The following is a 16,885-nucleotide window of genomic DNA, read 5'->3' as shown; positions in this document are numbered from 1 at the left end:
CTGCAGAGTGTTTATAGTCTCACAGGAGTCATATATCTGAAGGATGTCCATGAAAACAGAACAAACTGTGTTCAAGACGCAGTTCTTCACTGCCATAGAGGAGAGGAACAGAGGAATGGGAAATGAGAGGATATAGTTTGAGACTACAGAGAGGAGAGAGGACAGCAATAAAGTCAAGAAAGAGAAGAGAAGGAAGAAGGGAGAGGAGATAGTAAGGAAAGGCTAGGAGAGGAAGGAGGGACAAATGGTAGGATTAGAGAAAGAATAAAGCTCAGAAGTAGAAGAAGCTCAGGAGAGACAAGGTATATAAAAAGAGATGAGGGAAAAGGTCAGAATGTCTGGAAACTAATAGGAAGATGAGAGCAACAGCAAAGGTTTAAAAAGAGGAAAGAGTTTATTAGAAGAGGAGGAAGTGCTGGGGAAGGGAATAGAAATTGAGGTTCAACTGGAAAAAAGGAGAGAACATTAAAAAGACAGAAGCATAAATGCAGAAAAAAGGCAAATAAATTAAAGACATGTAGATGTGAAGAAAAACAAAAGTTAAGTACTAGAGCAGCAGGGATAAAAGAAACAAGGAACAATTTAAAACAGAAGAGAGAAAGGAAATTAAATAGAATTAAGACAACAAAAAAGAACAAGCAGTGTTTCAGAGTGTAATGTCAGAACCTCTCTTTATTCTGGATCCTTTCTTTAGTCCTGTATCTGACAGCCCACATGATTTATGTCAGCAAGCTTTAAAGCTCGAACATAATAAGCAGTTTCCATCATGTGTGCTGCTGCACCGTATGAAGTTGAACGTTTTCTTAGTGGACTCATGGAAATGGTATGCATATTATGCTGAAGTTTTTGTTCCATCCGCTCTGCAAGTCAACAGTGAAATGGTTAATACGGCGATACAGTGTTTTGAACCATGCTGAACATAGTTTCCTTTCATAATGTTTGTTTTAGGAAGTGGAAATCTTTATGGTCCTATGATTTTGTGAACGTTTTACAAGTGAAACACTCCTGAGACGTACTTGTGAAATCAGCCACTTAGCTTGAAATCTCTGTCGTCCAAGATCAAAACTGTTGAGACCAGAAAAATGTCAACCTTTATTATCTCTAACATGGATATACAGTATAGTGCACTGTTAAGAATCAGCGTCCAGCCTGGGCCTGCTTATAATCTGCCATTTTGTACCGGTTTTCTAGCAATTATTGGAGAACAAATCCATCACATAAGTGGTGGAGAGGCAATTTGCTTCTCCCACAGGAGCAGAACATTGACCAGAACTCGATACAGCCACAGAACACTAACTTTTAAGTAAATTGTCATGTTCCTGTTGTGAGACCAAAGGCGTGTTAGATGAGGCAGGCTGATTGTAAGCGGTTTCAGCAAAAACTAAATTATACGTTCCTTCCAATAATGGGAAGACAACCTCTGAAGTGCGTTGAAAATCAGTGGTTGATGATCTTTCTCTCTTAAAGTTTTGAGCCCTCAGACAGTTGGAGGTTTGAAAATGTTATCACACTCAGCGGGTTGGACTCATACTGGCGGAACAAATAGCAGCCTCTCTTCATTATTCACTGAGGTCTCTCCAGCTGAGAATATTACCTTTGGCTGAAAATATACGGCTGCTGCTCAGCCTCCTGCTGCTCTGTTTGTTCTGAATGCAGGAGGTTGGAGGAGAGTGGGAACAAAGGGTCAGACAAACATATATATATATACTAATCTAGACATACGTATATAGACCATGTGGACACATGCATACAGAAAATATTTAACATTGCTTGATTGTTAGCCTGTCCAAAAAATCATACAACAACGGCTGCTTTATTTATCAGTTTTAGGACCTTGGACAAGGAACTGGAGGTCAAATAATAAACGAGCATGCAATGTGCATCAAATTCTCATTGAAGCTTAAATGAATATGGTGTGACCATTGGCTGGAGCACAGAGGGGACAGGGTGGGAGCAGATGGAGGGAATGCTACTTTCAAATCCATACTAGTCTTTAAAAATCACCAACCCTGCCTTTCATTAGATATTTGCACAATACATCATCCTGCACCTTGCAGCAGAGTGTCCCCATGTTTTGTTCCCGTTTGCAATCTTGAATCTGGAAGTGTCGCTGCTGCATTGCTCGTGAACACATAAAAGATACTGAAGTTTCAGTGAACTGAAGGCTGCCTCTCCTCTTCAGCTCAGGACACAGGGCTTTTTTTTTCTGTTTTGAAAGACAGCGTGTTCCGTGTGTTCTGAAGAAACATTTTATATCTCACTTTTAAGTTTTCAAAGTTGCTAACCTTGGTGCGTTGTTAAAATGAGTGCTTCTCGTCCAAAGAAAGAGTTCTAAAAAGATGTTTTCGTGCAATAATCAGAACTTTTTATATTTACGTCTATCCTGTTTTCCAGTTTCTCTTTTCCCTCATATTCTTTCTCATCTCCAACCCTCTGCCATTATCCTTTTTCATTGTCTTTCCAGCACTGCTTTTTCTCTTTGTCTACATCTCTTTCCATAAATATATTTGACTTCACCTCTTCCCAGCAGTGTTCAGGGTGTGTGGCATCTCTTTGTTGACTTGAAGAGATACCACACACACTGTCCCCGCTTGCTAGTATGTCATGGTGTTTGTCAGGTTGTGTATATTTTCATATGTGCAGTGCATGTGTTGTTGTGCTACAGATAAAAAGAGAAGGAGATAACAGGTGTCGGTCTGCGAGGAAGAGGAGAGTGTCTCTATATGTTTGCCTTTTTATACCAAAGTCTATATTTGCCTCTGCACCAGCTTCTGTGTATGCATGTGAGCATACAACTGCATATATGTGCAGTGTGTGTGTGTGTGTGTGTGTGTGTGTGGACTGTATTGTACTGCTGATATAAACAGAATCAAAGAGTGAAAATCCTAACAGGAAGACGTGCTCTCAGGCTGTCGGATTATGATGCTGTCAGCTGCATGAAACCACGAGCTCTCAACAAACAACTGCAGCTAACACAGCACACATGCTCACGATCTGGAGCTGCTTCAAATGGTGTTGTAGTAGATTATGATAAACTGAGGTGAGTGGGAACTGCAACAACGTAAGGGATCTATCTCAAACACAAGTTTTGAAGTAGATAAAAGCCAATCATTGTCATCTTATTTGGAAGAAAGAAATAAACAGTTTTGTAACAGAGAACTTCCAACAGTATCTGAAGTCAAGCCGATAAACCTCAAAAGATCTAACTCCAAAACTAAGTTTAGCTAAATGTTCATTTCCCAAGCCCAACTTTAATTTGTTATTCATCTACAATTACTGCAAATACTTTTGGTTTAATTTCATTATACATTGGTTTTATATTTCTGTATTTCTTTGAAAATGTTTCCATTGTTTTTTGTCTATTTAGACAGTTCGTCTGCTCGGATATTTCCTTCAACTCTGTCGACCTGGACTGAACCAGTAGGCAAAAGTCAGGAAACTGGTCAGGCTTAACCCTGTCTTGAGGCAGATGTAGAAATCTATTGGATGAAAAGTAATTTTCCTAAACCCTACTGAACCGTGAATGATTAGAAATATGAGCCATGTGTTGCAGATGTTTGTCATCTCAAAAGGTAGTTTCTGTTTACTGTCTCTTTCAAGGCTTAGTGTTTTTTTAGGTATGAAAGACTAAGAAACAAATCGTTTTAGATCAAAACACATTCTTGTTTGAGTGAAAGTGATAACGCTGACTTTTTATTGCACACAGTACTGAAATTCAAGTCTCCTTGGTGAAGGTCTTGCATTATTTGAGCCATCCATCTTCCCCCAAATGCCTCTCAAAGTGGATTTAATTGCTCTTTTTGCTACCTCAGCTGACTTCACATAAGCTAAACAGCTTGCTGGTAGCTCAGGGCATATAATGTTTCTCCAGCTGGGTCCAAAAAAATGTATTATTTATCCATTAAAGTGCATTACTGTTTGATTTTTTTTTCTCTCCAGCATGCTCTCTTGCACACGCTTTGTGTATTCTAACGTATGATGAAATTTGACATACATTACATGTGCTTCTGTGAAACTCTAGTGTAGAGCGTCCTGAATGTTAAAATCCAGTGCTTCACTTCAAAGTGACATTTTGATTTAAAAAAAAGAAATAGATAAAAATAAAAAATAAAGTCCCATGAGGGTGAATCCTATAGCAGGCAAGGGAGGTAACTTGAAAGTGCTGTTCATTTGAATATAGGTTTGTATTGTTTCCATGGCAGCAGCAGTCACTGGGTGCCAAGTAGGGCTATGTTCATGCTGCAAGCCGCAATGCTCAATTCAGATTTTTTTTCCTCAGATGGCTTTCTCACATTGCTTTTTTAAATTCATCAGTCTTTGGTTAAAAAAATCCATAAATGAAAGTGGCCCAAATCGGATTTGGACAGATCAGATTCCATGTGATAGTTTTTGTTCACGCTGTGCGATCTCAGTCACAAAGGAGAAAAAAAACAAAACTTGTGGCAGTATGAATGCAGCCTTAATGAGCTGTACAAACCACAAGCTGCACAATTATTCTGTAATGAGAAACAACTGATCTGTTAAGAGATGTGAACTCCTATTGTCATTTAGTAATGTGTTCTTCCTGATTTCAACCAGTATTGTGTTTTGAGTGAGTAATAAAAAAAAGCTTTCTCCAAGATTTTCATTGTCTTACATTTATAATCACAAGAAAGTGTTCATTAAAAATGGTCTACAAGTTCTTGGTTTTGTACACTTCAATAATCTCAGATGAGATGAGATTTTTTTTGACCATGTAAGCAGCTAAAAGAGTCCATTGTTTTGTTTAACAGCAGCTATAAATGATGGTGATAACAGAGATGAAACATTTAGACAATGAACAGAGAAGTTCTGCATCGTAAGAACGATGGGGTGGGAACTAAACACAACATCCTGTGTCCAGGTTTAAGCTGGGCATGAAGTCAAAGCTCAGGTGATGTAATTGGAAGCAAATTGTTTTTAGTGTTACTATGAGTTTATTGGTTTACTCTTTTGCCTTTTTGTTATTGATATTGATTATTGGAATCAATATAGCACGGACTCACAGTATTGTAAACTGTAAATAAATTGATTGAAGACAGTACTGGAAAAAATTATTGGACACATTTTGAAACCGTTCCACACCTCAGAGGCTTTTTGGAAAAAGTTGGGTTTGTTTAAAAAAGTCACTGTGGCTCCTTAGTTTGGGGGTGTTGACCTCAACAAACAGCAGCTGCTTTACAATTTTCACCACATTTTGAATCAATTCAATTAAAAAAACTGTATTTATCTCCAGGGGTCAATTCAAATATGTCTGTATGGTAAGTCTAAATGGTCCTATATAACACGCGTTTCCACAGATTTGGCACAATACATTTTGTTTGAGGGAAGTTTTAAGCAAATCACATACGCTTTGGACATTTCAAGAAAAAGAATAAAAGAATATGGTTGCAAGAATACATTTTAAGCTGGTCATTACATTTGTTTTTTTAGGCCTATTTTGTTCCTTCAGTATCAGGAAGCGTTGACTTTAAAATTAGGCAGGATGATCAATCCTAGTGATACCATTCTGATGTTCTTCATAACAAAGGGAGACTAAAACATTAACCAAAGGAGTCCAAAGTCAACCAACAGTGAAATAAGTAAAATATTCACCAGAAATATATTTGAAGTTGCTTGTTATTGAAGAAACTGACATTTGAATCCCAACAGAGACTTTTCTCTCCATGTCAAGAATTAACATTATAATATCGTATAGAAATGTAGAGACTGTATAGCGATGCCTCATTGTCTCCTTGTCATTTTTATTTTTAGTGGCTGAAATCACAGCCTGCTTCTCTTCTCTATGACAGCTTCTCTTGTCTCGTGGTCACTATGTGGTCTCTAATTTGTCAGCTCATCTTTCATCTTCTCTTTCTTTCGACCACAAGCAGGTCTCTGGTCTCGATACGTCCTCACGGTCAAATCCGTGTCCAAATCAAAAGCTGACAGATTTGGCTAGAGCTCATTAAATGTCAGATTTGTCCAAAATGTCACAGTTGGTACCAAGATGCTGTCTGTTGTGGAGAAGATCAGAGTTTGTGTGTGACTGAAAATAGTTTGATCTGTGGGAGAGTAGATTTATTGTTTAAGGTGATTTGACTAAAGCGTGTGCTACATAAGGATGCACACAAATGTGTTTTATAAGCTGAGTTATCTGATTGTTGTTCTGTTCTGTCTGCCATTTGCATTGTGTTATAATATAAAGATCATGTAAAACTGCAGCTCTTTATTTCTGTATAGGATTCTCCTGAATTTCCACAAAGAATAGTTATCTTCCCGAGAGGTTGAATTTGATCCTTGAAAAAAAAAAACCCTCAACTACTGTCCAGGTTGAGATTAAATTATTGTCTGCCCCCCAGGGAAGGAAACCTCCACCTTCTCCATGAGCTTACCTCTCTGCAACGATGCACACACGATTATCCTTCTTTTTTAAATTGGATTGCCATCAGATTTACTCAACAAATTCATGCTTCCAATTCAACAAACCATTGTGATAAGAATGGCCCTCATGACCTTTTCCTGTCACGCCACCCTGGAGAAAAATACTGCTTTTATAATGAAAAGCAGTAACAGTCCAAAAGATGTAATTCAGCCTGGGATACAAATCTGACAGAAAGAAAACTTGATGTCGCCAAACTGCCCTCGGCTGGTCTCAGGGATTGTGTTTGTCCCCTTCCTCTGCTTCAGGCCTCAAAACCAAGTCCTGACAGTGGCCAGAATCCTTACTTTAACTAAAATCAACTTTTTTATAAAAAAAATTGTTAAATGTGTGTGAAAGTATCAGTTACTTATCAACATAAAGCTAAAAAAATGACTGTGTTGGAGGACAGTTGCAGAATACTCAGACATATTCTCAGCAGGACAAAGAAATTAACAAAGAACAGAAGACAAAGGGGCACCGGATAGCCTGGGGGATGTGGTGCGATGCGTGCTGCGAGGCTTCGGTCCTTGTAGCAACCGCTGTGGCTTTGAATCCGACTTCGGCGTTTTGCTGCATTGTCATCACTCTCTCCTCTTCAGCTGACCTACCCAGTAAAGGCAAAATACTGTAGCCCCCCCTCCAAATAGCGAGAAGTGGAACATGTTGTTTGATGGGTTTGAGAGCTATAAAAGAGAGTTAAAAGGATGTGTGCAGGATGTATGAATTTTGCACATACTGCATACTGATGATTTCAGCACTTGGACCAGTGGTAGAGGATTTCATTGTGAGCGCTCATTTTTCACATTTAAATGTCAGTAAAACCAAGAAAATATGATTAGACTGTGGAAGGCAGTTTAAGCTCAATGGGATGTTGTATTCATAGTCCACCTTAAGAGAATGAAATTACTGAAGAAAAATACAACCCAGTGCAGACAGACGACCTGGGGTTTTTGGCGTCTTCATTAATTTAATTTAAGCGTGTAAAGAAGTGTGTTGTTTTCTGCACAGTATGGGTGTATGCAAATAGAAAAAAAAGATCATATGGAATAGAAACAATGAGTCACATTAAAACAAACTAATACATAAATTAAATCAAAAAAAGAACCAGCACACACAACTCTGAATACACGCACACAAACTTTGGTAAAGACAAAGCCTGTCACTTGACGTCTTTGTGTGCTTGTCCTGCTTTGTTTTATAATGTTACCCATACGACAGAAATGTAATTAGATTGTGATTAATGTTAATGCTCGCAGTTTGTTTCCTACTTATAATGCAAACGTGTACAGATAGCAAACACACACACACACACACACACACACACACACACACACACACACAGTCAGGAGTGCTTGTCTGGCCTGCTGTCTGTCTGATGGGGTCGTCGGGTGTAAACTAACCTTGTTTTTCCCCTTTTCTCTCCCTCCCTCTTTCTCCCTTCCTGCCTCCTTCCTACCTCCCTTGGGCTCTTCCAACTTATTACTCCCCCACTTTATTTTTTGTAATTTTTTCTTCAATTTCTCTTTTTTTTTATTCCAATATTTTCCCCCTTCCTCCCCGTAAATAACCATTCACTAATTTGTTTCGCTTTTTTCCTGACTTTCATTTTGCCTCGTCATCGTATTTTATTCCTTCATCTTCCCCTAATTTAATTTCATTCACATTTAACTATTTCCTATATTCACTGCACACTACTTTCTCCTCCTTTGTTCCTCTCTTTTCTAAACGATCGCATTTCTCTCCTCGTTTCCACTTCTGTCATCTCTCCCGTCTCTTTCTTTTTCTTTCTATTCACAATCCTTCCCCTCTTTACTTTAACCAATGCTTCCACCCTTGTTCATTCATTATTCCTTCCTTTTTTGTCATTCCTTTCTTTACCCTTCTTCCTCTCTCTCCCCCTCTCCCTCCTCCTCCTCGTCTCTCCAGCGGCTGCTCCTCTGCCTCCAAACTGCTCCTCTGGTTCTGCAACACCAGGCCAGTGCCTGTCTAGTGAGTCTGCAGCCTCACACACGTACACACACACACACACACACACACACACACACACACACACACACACACACACACACACACACACACACACACACACACACACACACACAAATACTGCCAGAAAAACCTGCAGGTTTGCACAGACACACTGAGGTCTGGTATTTAAGCTCTGTAGGTGTGAATATTAAGGAAGTTGAACCTGCCATGTCTAAATGTGGACAATGGACAATGCCTCAACAAGTTCCTTTTGTTCCAAACAAAATAAGTGCCTTAATGACGCTCATGCATGGTGTAATTAAGAATCCAACCAGTATTCAGTTTCTTAAAATGTATGTTTTTAAATCTGTAGTTTTTCCAGCTTGTGGCTCGTACAAATGCAGTCGGGTGTGGAGTAAACATTTCGCAAGAGAGTCTGCAATTAGTGGTTTTAAATCACGATGTTCTGATAACTGACACCTGAGAACTTGACCTTTTACATTTGTGTACGAGTTCAGTTTCAAAACCAAACACAATTAAAAAATGGAAAACGCGGGGGTTTATTCCACAGTTCCACCAAACCCTCCCTTAGGCTATTTTTAGACCTCTTCTCCTCGTTTCCTTTCTTCTCATACTTTTCAGCTTGCGCAAAATACATGTTTTTCTCCATGTATAGTAAAGTTGTTACTTTTACTGTGAATTATACAATACCTGCTGTGAAATACCTTTTATTAGGGCTTTCGATGCGTATATTTCATAATCAAATGACAGAAAAAATAAAACCTTAAGAACTTTAGCTCATAAATTGCAATCTGATGTCAAAGGTCTCAAACAGCCTGCCACAGCTGCTTTGTAAACTTGATCCATACACATGCCATGAATTTCATCGCCTTTAGATTTGATTATTTTATCATTCCAGTAGATCAGCACCATCCAGAATCAAGTAATAGGGCATTCAATTGATGCGTAATCTTTTCCATTGTTTCGTTAAGCTCCTCCTGTCGTGTCAAAAGCTCATACAAAGGTCCGATGCCGTTTAGAGTCACGTTATTTTCCATCATTTTGTTATAAGCTTCCTTCATGCGCAGCTCACGTTCTATGAAAACTTTTCCACTTGGAAAAAACTAAACTTTTAACACTGATCAAACAACTCCATCTTTATTTGTTGAAGTTCTTGAAAAGGGAGAGAGACGACTGAAAAAGGAGCCTGTGCATCACACATGAATAAAAGCATATCTGTCTGTGCACTTCAAGGTGGAACATTTCTAATTTCATTGTGCAAAAGTAAAATGACGATGTAGGCTTCCTATTCTGTTTCTTACTTTAATACTTTAGAGTTATGGACATGTTGACATTGCACAGCCGATGCTTCGTGGGTGTCTCCTGTGAGTGCAGCATTCATCACTATAGGCAATAATTTGAATTTGTGTGTCTCTCTGTGTGGTTCTGAGATAAGTGGAGGAGCTGTTTAGATCACTCCATCTTCTTTAGCTTCTTTTCCATTACGAGTGTGTGCATGTTTTTGGCGTGTGTGTTTTCATCTGTGCTTTTCTCTTCATTTCTTTTTTTTAATTTCCTCTGGTTGTGGCGTTTACTTTCCTCTTTCTGATCTTCTCTCTCTTACTTACCTTGTGTTTGTGTCTGTGTACTTGAATGTCACCTGAATGTACAATGTACATGCATTAATGTACTCAAAGCAACATTAATGTGTTACCGTGGTATGTTAAGCCTCAAGCCTTTAATGTATTTATCCTTTATGGTAATATGCTCTTAACAGCTAACCTGCTACAGAGGAAGATATCTTCAAATCACATGCAAGAAGCCCAATCCTTCCTCTTTCCCAACGATGTACACACTGTTATTTTTGCAGACTGAATGAACCATAATGTGCAAATAAGTCCAGTCTTGGCAAACAGCTACAACTTGACGACCTGTCTGTTAGAGTTGCCATGTCCCTATTCATTCACATGCTATGCATAAATCTTATCTTTAATATTATCAAAATTGATTTGATGCAAAAACAAAACAGGAATCCTGAATCCCCTGAACAGATTCATGAATAAAATATTGAGCCATTACACAAAAAATTGTTATTGAGCTAATAAGCTATTAAGCTAATGTGGCTAAAAATGTGACTAAATCAAAATTCTTTAACTCAGACTTGTAGGCCTAGACTTTGCCCTACCGTTCAATCTCTGTGAATTACACACAGCAAGGCGTAACATCAACGCACGTATTCTCCTTCAAATGGCAGTCTGTAAGGGCAAAGGACAGAGATGCTGATTGTAAAACATGTAGAGAGACTTAGACCGCTAGCCACGTTAGCAACAGTAGCTCACCTTTGCCCTTTACTTTTTCTCTGTGTACCTGCATAGCATAACATCACAAGAGAAGGCAAGGAAATGTGTCCAGACGTTTATGTAGAGTACAACAGATTGCAGGTTGTCCAAACAATCAATCTTTTTTTTTTTTTTTTTTTTCTCAAAATAGTAGGTCATAATGCTTTTGTTTATTGGAAATGTCTCATTACCCAAAGGCAACATACAGTGACACATTATGTTTGATTTCCTGGTAATCCTCAAGGCTTCACCTTAAAATGTCATTTTAAAATGAGTAAACATCACATCCTCAGTAGTCAAACAGAAGGAGAACAAAAGCAGGCGGGGATTAAGGGAAATCAAAAGCGTTTTACATAACAAAATATTATGTGCAGGATCAATGGTGATGAAAGGAATCACTGGCCTCCCCATGTGCTGCCTCAGGGGAAAGATGGCAGAGCTTCGGCCTTTCTGATTGTCTTTACTAAACAGCAGCGCACACTGTTAAAAACAATTCACTGGATTAAATTAACCACAAAACACCAACTCTGTTTTTAAATTGATTGAACGTATCTTGGATTTTGTAGTGTGTGTGTGTGTGTGTGTGTGTGTGTGTGTGTTCGGGCACCATTTAGTGTAATGACTCCAGGCAGGGCTCTACATAATGGTCTTTTCAATTACTGGGGATGATTTAAGGAAGAGCCTCTTTTCCTAAAACTGCAGACACTACAAAAAAATACAAACAGGCATGCTGAACTCAACAGTGATTTTAGAACAATTACATTACATAACACTGTTTAATTTCATTACATGCAAGTGAGTTTGAGAGAGAGATAAAGAGAGCACTGCAAACTAACAATAAAAGAGGGAAGAACTGTAGGAAGGATAACAGAGTGGGTTTAGATGTGTGAGGAGGAGTACAGGTGATTGCGTTGTCCCTGCATCATCAGCTTACCTCTCTTTGCTCTTCTCTGGTCACTTGTTTCTGCCGGCTGGCCTCACAGGTCTAATTTTGTCCCTACTAAACACAGGCTCCGTGAGGGTGGGGGGAATACATTTTTTGCTTGATTGTGAAAGACTTGAAATTGATTTCTAAGAGGGTTCATCAAAATGAAATCCAATATTCCATTGAGGACAAGTAGGACACAAACAAAGCGACAACAGCCCGAGTCGTCGCAAGGCTGTGATTGCTTCAACAGCGTGCTGAAAAGACAATAATCACAAAACCAAGTTTAAACTGTACCTTACTTTTGATTAATGATTAAACTGAGAAGAGGCCTCTCTGCCTCAGAAAGATGAGCTTTCCAAACCCGGAATTTCGAACGCTCTGCCCATTTCTTAGTGCTTGGCAAAATTTGTTAGTGATTTAAAGAATTAGTTAAATAAACACACCTTTAGCATTTAAAGACATAGGATAATTACCTAAATGCCTGTGTACTATTTTACGTACTGATGTGCTCTTACCTGTGCATGTCGAATACTTTCCTTTATTGCTGTGGTTGTTTATGTTACCACTATTGTGGTCATTGTTGTTTCTGCCTTTATGCTCTGTATGTGGTGTCCTTGTAAAGCACTTTGTGACTGATCGCCTTGTAAAGTACTTTCTAAATGTACTTTTCTTACTTTTTTGAAGTAGATTTATCATACTCACTTTCACCATTTATGATGTCAGTCCGGGACAACTATCGAGAAGCATTCGAGATGTGTAGCTCAATAACCTCCTAATTTACCTCATACTTGCGTCAGTTAAATCCCTCATTTCAGCCTCTGCCTTAAAGTGTTCATTTCAGCTGCTTTTAATGCGCTATCAAGACAAGTGCCATAGTTTAAAAAGTGCAAATCTTCAAATAAAAGTTTTTCATTCCTGGAGATGTTGATCTCTTCTAAGTAATAGACGTCTGAGGAGCAGAAGTTTATTTCAGTCTACTTTAACATTTTCTGCTTGCAGCAATTTTGGGTTAATATGGAAATTACAAAAAAGCCGACTGAAGTGCTTTATGTTCAGAATCCCATTTTGTCGACTATAAAAGCTGCAACATTTGAAGAGATGGGAGAGAATTTGTGTTGCAAAGCACTAAATGTGAACACAGTGCCTGTTCTCATACCTTTCTTTTTGTACATGTGTGTTCATAGTTGGTTACACATATTGGTAGATATATTTGTGTATTTGTGTTTGTTTGCACAGTCCAAAAAATCAAGAGGCTACAGAGTATTCCGGCTCAGAGTTTCACAAACAAAGTGCATATTTTGTATCCCACATGCTTTCTGCTGACAGACACAACACGTCTAAATGTTTGCAAACCTGTCGCCGACTTTTCCGCTGCTCCGCTCTTGTTTGTTTTTCCATTGTGTTTTTCATTTTGTCTTATCCTGACATGGATTCCAGACCTCCGGATGGGATAGACTTAGGTTACAGTACCATCTGACGGATGTGCGCTGTCCTTGAGATATTTATGTGTGCATGTGACAAATGTGTGTGAGAGTTCACAGTTATAAAGGTGCAGATGTGTGTGTGTTGACACTATTTATGTTTATATGATGAACATCTGGACAAGCAACCAGCTCTTCGATGACTCCTTTTCTGTTTGTTGCAGATGGTAGCGCCATTTTCAGAGCTATAAGTGTGAAACGAGTCATAGCTCTTTAAATGGTACTGCTGTATGCACTCAGATATCCTGCTGACTCATCGCTCGGTGCTGTGGAGGAAATCTTCATGAAGGATTCATCCCTCCTCAGATATATCCTGCACAGTAACTTTGTTCAGCGGGATCAATATGTAACACCTTTTAACAAACCAGAAGACTGAAGGATCATCGGATCGCTCTACGTATCAAATAGAGAACCTTACATGTCTTAAACGCTGCCATTCGAGATTAAAGAATCAGCATAACATATCTCTGCAGGAACCATTTCATACAAATGAAGACTTTAGTATGACAGTAAGGACAATTTAATACTTAATAATGTCCCTCTGCAGCAGAGATCCTGTTGGATTTGGCAGTTTTAGAAGAGATTGTGCACTTAATGCTTTTTGCCCTCGAACTGGCAAATCACGGGTCATTTGTTATTTTATAACAAATATATATATTTATATCTTTATTTTTCATCAACAGTAGAATAATGAACTGTTTTGCGGTTTTTGAATTCATCTGTGCTGAAATACATCTTGTTTTGGTCCAATGATGAACCTGATAGTCTCAGGAAACCCCTCCATGTACATGTTTGGAAAAACCTTTAATTTGACTCAAGGATCGACTGATTATACGCTGACCAAACAAAACATTATGACCGCTTGAGCACTTTTCCTGATGGGGGTCACAGGCGAACTAGAGCCGATCGTCAGCTGTCATTGGGCGAGAGGCGGGGTACACCCAGGACTGTTCGCCGATCATTCGCAGGACTCCAATACAACAGTTCTACCATACATTATTTTACAACACGTATACTGCACACTTTCAGTGTTTGTTCAAATGAGGTGAGAATGTTCCTCTGTCTTTGTTGTTAAAGTCGTAGTGGGGTTGTGCTGGTGAGCTGGAGTGTGACTCATATTAGGAACGCTTTTAAACGAAATGCACTCTAGTAACTTGAAGTGACATCGTCTCTGGCAGGAGAGAGCAGTTCAGTCAGTGACACGTTCATGCTGCCATGCTAGGATTTCACTTAATCCAGGCTGTTGATGTTGCAGAAATTGAACTTTTCCTGCAGAGTTCAGTGCAAAGAAGAGGAGGCCATGGATTAAGCAGAAAGATGAGCGTGTATTTACTGCAGTCTGACATTGTAAAAGTTATTGAAGGGCTAGGGCAGGGGTGTCCAAAGTGCGGCCCGGGGGCCATTTGTGGCCCTTGAGTGGATTTTTTGTGGCCCTTGACTTCAAATCGAAGAATCAGAAGATTTTGGCCCCAGGCCTCATCAGATGGCATATTTTGTTCTTTTTTTCTTTTTCATGTTAGCGAGGGAGACCTATAAAAGCCTGACTATTCTTTCCAAAAAATTAGAACACAACAGTTTCCCCACTGCAATTAGTTATTGTGTATTTACATAATTTTTTGAAGAGGTCAAAATACAAAAAGTTCCCTCCAATGTTTAAAAAAAACAAACAAAAAAACCCTGTGGCCCGTGAGCGATTCTAACGCGTCAATTTTGGCCCGCAAGAAAAAAAGTTTGGACACCACTGGGCTAGGGTTATATCATTTTATGCCATCTTCGTCGCTGACTGAGAAACATTTTGCAGGCAAATCTAACATGTGACGTTTCCCCACATTTGATAAGTTGAATGACCCTTTGCTGAGAAATGATTCCTCATTTTACCAACATGCTGCTAACATGTACACCCCTGACTGTGATCTGTTGATGGGAGAAAACAAATTAGGCATCAAGCAGTTGTAATTGTGTATGTTTATTAGTATGGTGTTAGCATCACTGTGTGCAACCTTTTTAATGATTATTTTCATGAATTATATTTTTGCTGAACCCTGGAAGATCTGAAGAGGTTTTACAGAAAAACAAAATGACTGTGATGTGCTTTTCATTTTTACTGACCGTGCATGCTGGATTTTCAGCTGTGTGTCGCTACAGGCAATATACATACAGGGACTTTATTGTCTGTCTATTGTTATGGTATAGGCTTGTATGGAGGCTGCTTTATTGTGTCAATTTTAATTTGATATAAAAGTAAAGAGAGAACAGCAATACTCGGCTCAGTCAGAGACTTACAGTAAGTGTTCCCAGATCCGAGTGGTCCATCATTCTAGCAGTTTGTACTTTTTGCACTGAAGAAATTTGCAATGATTTTGATGAGATGTGAACCTAAAACAACATAGCTTCCATGTTTTAAGTGCTATAATCTTTCAACAAATAACTTTGCATCTACTAGAGAAAAAAGCCCATTAAAGAACAGCTTTGATAACCTCCAGCTGTGAAAATGTTGCAGTCAGGTTCATATAAAGGCAGTTGCTCCAAACCCTACAGTATGTTCCTACAAACTTTGCATTTCTGTAGAGCTGCAACTTCTGGTTCACAGACACACAAACATCTTCTCCTGTAAACTGTAAAATAGTTCAGTGTATGTGTGGCCCATTCTTCTGGAAAACTGGTGGCAGAAATAAAAAGGAACAAATGCTAAGTTAGTGTGCAGAGAGCTGTCCTCAATCAGTAACCAAATTAAACTGGTCAGGAAGGATTTTCACTTCCTAATTGAATTGGCCGGCTCTGTGGGTTTCTGCCTCTCCAACTTGGCCATTTCTGTCTGCACAACTCTGTGTCTCTCCTCAGTTTTTTTCTATGTCTGTCTCCATCTTTTTTCCCTGTTAATTAAAGACACAGAGAAATATGTCCACTCTGCCTAGGCACTAGAGGACCATTACCATAAACAATATAGATGCATCTGGCATCTGCTTGCACACAGTAATTGTTTAAGTTGAATGTAAATAATCCATATGTGGGTCACAGCTGCTACATGTGTCTGTACAGACATATCACGGAAGTTAATGGTCACCCCTCACTCCAGACATGTATCTGCTGTTGCTATTTAAGTGATCAACAAATCAAGTTAATTGGACCTATTCTGTAAAATTGAGAACATTATTTTATGGTTATATTTACAGTTTGTGTCAAAATGAGGGATGACACCTCGAAGTAATCGATTTTATTTATTATTTTTGTTTGTTTGCACCAGAAACGAAAATGCTTCAGGATTGTACTCCATTGTTTTAAGTCTGCTTTTTACAGATTTTCTTAGAATTAAACAGCCTTTTACTTATACCATTTGACTGAGCAGGACTCAAAATCAGGGATCTTACCAATTAACCTTGTGTGTTGAAAAGTGGAAAAATTGGTTCCAATAGCCCAATGTAATCCAATGTTTTTATAGAGCAGATTTAAAAACAGCAAAGTCAGTCCAAAAATCAGTCCATTGGAGTTGGTTGTTCACTTTTTGCGATAAGGAAGTTTTTCTCTTAGGACGCCTACTTCTTTGCTTGCAAAAAAACAACATATGAATAAATAATGGAAAAGATGTTCATCATCTCAATAAAGCCCTCCCTCTAGAAGAACAGGAGAATGACCGAAAATTGTCAATTCAGTGCCTGAAACCAGTTATTAAAGCAATGATTGACCTGAGGATGACTTTGTTGAATTTCTTTGAAGTCTATATCAGTTCCTGTTTTCCATTTAAAACAGA

General features: G+C 38.7%; 1 protein-coding gene across 2 annotated transcripts in view; it reads left to right on the top strand.

The window, feature by feature from the left end:
- The window catches only part of htr4 (5-hydroxytryptamine receptor 4), a 134,776-nt gene that overhangs the window by 103,706 nt on the left and 14,185 nt on the right, over positions 1–16,885 (top strand). The window contains exon 7 of one of the 2 annotated variants that reach the window (XM_079352348.1): positions 8,348–8,410. The exons of the other annotated variant lie outside the window; for it this stretch is intronic. Coding sequence (XP_079208474.1) covers positions 8,348–8,410 — 63 coding nt within the window. The remainder of the gene's footprint in view (positions 1–8,347; positions 8,411–16,885) is intronic. 2 annotated transcript variants of the gene reach the window in all.

This window comes from Symphodus melops (assembly GCF_947650265.1).
Source record: "Symphodus melops genome assembly, chromosome: 9".
NCBI lineage: Eukaryota > Metazoa > Chordata > Actinopteri > Labriformes > Labridae > Symphodus > Symphodus melops.
Note: the sequence above shows the minus strand (reverse complement) of the source record. Positions and strands in the feature narration are given on the sequence as shown.